Source organism: Excalfactoria chinensis, chromosome 1 (genome assembly GCF_039878825.1).
Source record: "Excalfactoria chinensis isolate bCotChi1 chromosome 1, bCotChi1.hap2, whole genome shotgun sequence".
NCBI classification, from domain to species: domain Eukaryota; kingdom Metazoa; phylum Chordata; class Aves; order Galliformes; family Phasianidae; genus Excalfactoria; species Excalfactoria chinensis.
Window position 1 is genome coordinate 79,054,506 of NC_092825.1, and position 2,300 is coordinate 79,056,805.

The 2,300-nt window shown below is 45.0% G+C and overlaps 1 protein-coding gene across 1 annotated transcript; it reads right to left on the bottom strand.

Moving 5' to 3' along the window:
• Positions 1 to 734: 734 nt before the first annotated feature.
• Positions 735 to 2,300, bottom strand: LOC140265551 (apovitellenin-1-like). The gene is made up of 3 exons (XM_072361597.1): positions 2,207 to 2,300; positions 1,690 to 1,849; positions 735 to 1,156 (listed from the first exon to the last, which is right to left on the bottom strand). Exons 1-3 carry the CDS (start codon positions 2,262 to 2,264, stop codon positions 1,060 to 1,062), a joined length of 315 nt encoding a protein of 104 aa, XP_072217698.1. The 5' UTR covers positions 2,265 to 2,300; the 3' UTR covers positions 735 to 1,059.

Here is a 2,300-nt window from a genome sequence, read left to right on the forward strand (position 1 = left end):
AAGTACTGAAGCACATCAATGGCAAAGTGTAGTTTCTTGAGATAGACAAAGTGTGGAATTAGCTAGTGCTAATAGGAGGCTGGCACTGAGATACTAGAGGAAATACAGCTGTTGACTATTATTTAGCCTTTTGATGATGAAATAGAACGGATTTCTTTACCAATGTGGATTTCTGAGATGAGACACAGTTACAAAAGACTGTCAAGGACCTTTCAAGTGTTCGTAGACCATTCTGAGGTGCCTGTCTCATAAACTGATCACCCTTCATCCTGAAGCTAAGGAGGGATTTTTCTTCCCTTCTCCTCTGGAAAGGCTGATCAGTAGGCTCACTGTTTGGGTGATGAAACATGCTTTCAAAGTCCTGATCAAACTGATGCATAGTTCCATTTACTAGCACTTCCCAAATGATCTGAAATCTTCAGATATTTGGTACAGGTGCACCTGCTTCTTACCTAACTGAGGAGAACAATTAGTGGGACTCAACATTTCATGGCCTTTCATAATGTGAGGTTATGGCTGCCCCGGTTGCCATGCTGTGGTGATGTTCAAGCAGTCATCCCATCCTACCCCCCATCTGCCAAGAACCTGAGCTTAGTTGAATATGCCTGTACTGTTAGGGTTTGCTCACAGAGCCTGCAACAGCTTCTTGTGAATCACAGCCACTTTCTCCACAAAATGGGGTGTTGGGTTGGATATGATTTTATATACAGTCAATTCAAGTAGGAAACTGAAGGAAGTGTAACAACCAATATTTTCTTTTTATTAGAGGGTCAATGGCCAAGTCATTCAGAAGGAATTAATTTTCAAGATTTGGCTACAGCAGAACTCTGCAATCTCACTGCCTTCCCCAATGCCCAGCAGCCTTTTCCTTTTTCCAGGGGACACCTCAGCAGATGTCATCCATCCTTTGGTCTCTGATGCCGGGTTCCCTCTAGTCGCATTAACAGGAGCATCGATTCTTTGTTATTGACTGATCTTGGTCTGTAGTAGAGGCAAGGGGAAATAGGACACTGCAGGACGCTACCCACTCACTTAAGGGACCACTGACTTTTCTTCCAACTAGTAGCCTAGCATTTTTGCGCACAGGTTCTTAAATTTTTCTAACAGCTGTTCCGCCATTATAGTGATCTTGGTTGTTTCTCTGATGAGGAAGTTCCTGCAGGAGACAACAGCATACGTGGTGAGACATATACATATAAGAGTGTGAGTAATCTCTGTCTGCAGCAGTTATCAAGCTATCCTTCTTTCACTCTGCCTGCCACTGAGTGCAAAGCTCCTCCGCAGTCCTAGAGGGGCTTTTCTCAGCAGGTAGGAATAGGCAGTCTGTATTTGCTGTAAGTTAGGCAAAACTTTTTCTCTTGAGTTGTCATGTTTTCCCTTCTGGGGGGGAAACTCTTTCCCTTTCTTTAAGGAATACACATTTAGAGAGAGAATGAATTTTATAGTCTGAGTTGAGTGCCATCGGTGTTTGTTGGCACCTTCAGTACTCAGCTCCCCACAACCAATACTGCAGCATCTGCTCAGCCTCTTCCAGGTAGCTGATACCCTACCACCCATTGCCCCCCACCCCACCCCTACCCATGGATTCAGTGTCCCTTGGGTCCCCTCATATAGATGCCTGAGTAATCTGTTCTTTCTCCCACTCCTCCCATGGCTATGCAACACTAGCACAGAAGTTTTTTTCCGTACCTGGTCTCAGTAACTGGTGTGGTCTGGGAAAAATCCAGCAAGAACTGACCAGCTGTAGGTGACATCTTGTTCACACATTCATATATGTATTTTACAGCCTTTTCAGGGTAGGCCAGCCAGTCGCGACGCTCTCTCTCATAGACGGACCTTGAGTGCACTTCTGAGAGAGAGGAGGCAAAAAAAAACAACAAAGATGAGACTTTTCCAGTCACACGTCCCTCTGATATCTCCCACCAGGGACAGAAGGAAGAGATGCAGAATTCCTAGGTTCAAAGAATTTGCTCTAACAGCATCCAGCTAATTTTCATTACTAATTTCTGGGCACCCGAGTCACCTGACATGGCAGAATATTTGCACCAGGTATGGATGATTTGCAAACCAAGCCCCTACTTTCACTCCAGAAAGCAGCATGTGCTCATGGTTTTGAACTGTGTTACTGGGTTTCAGCCCTACTTTGTGGATAGGATAGACTTCTCTGAGACAATGAGAACCTATCACAAAAGCTGTTCAGACTTACCAGGGACAGTGGTGCCAAGGAGCAGAATCAGAGCTATCACCAATGCCCTGTATTGCATCCTGGTTTGTTGGTACCAGTTCAGCTCTGTACACCA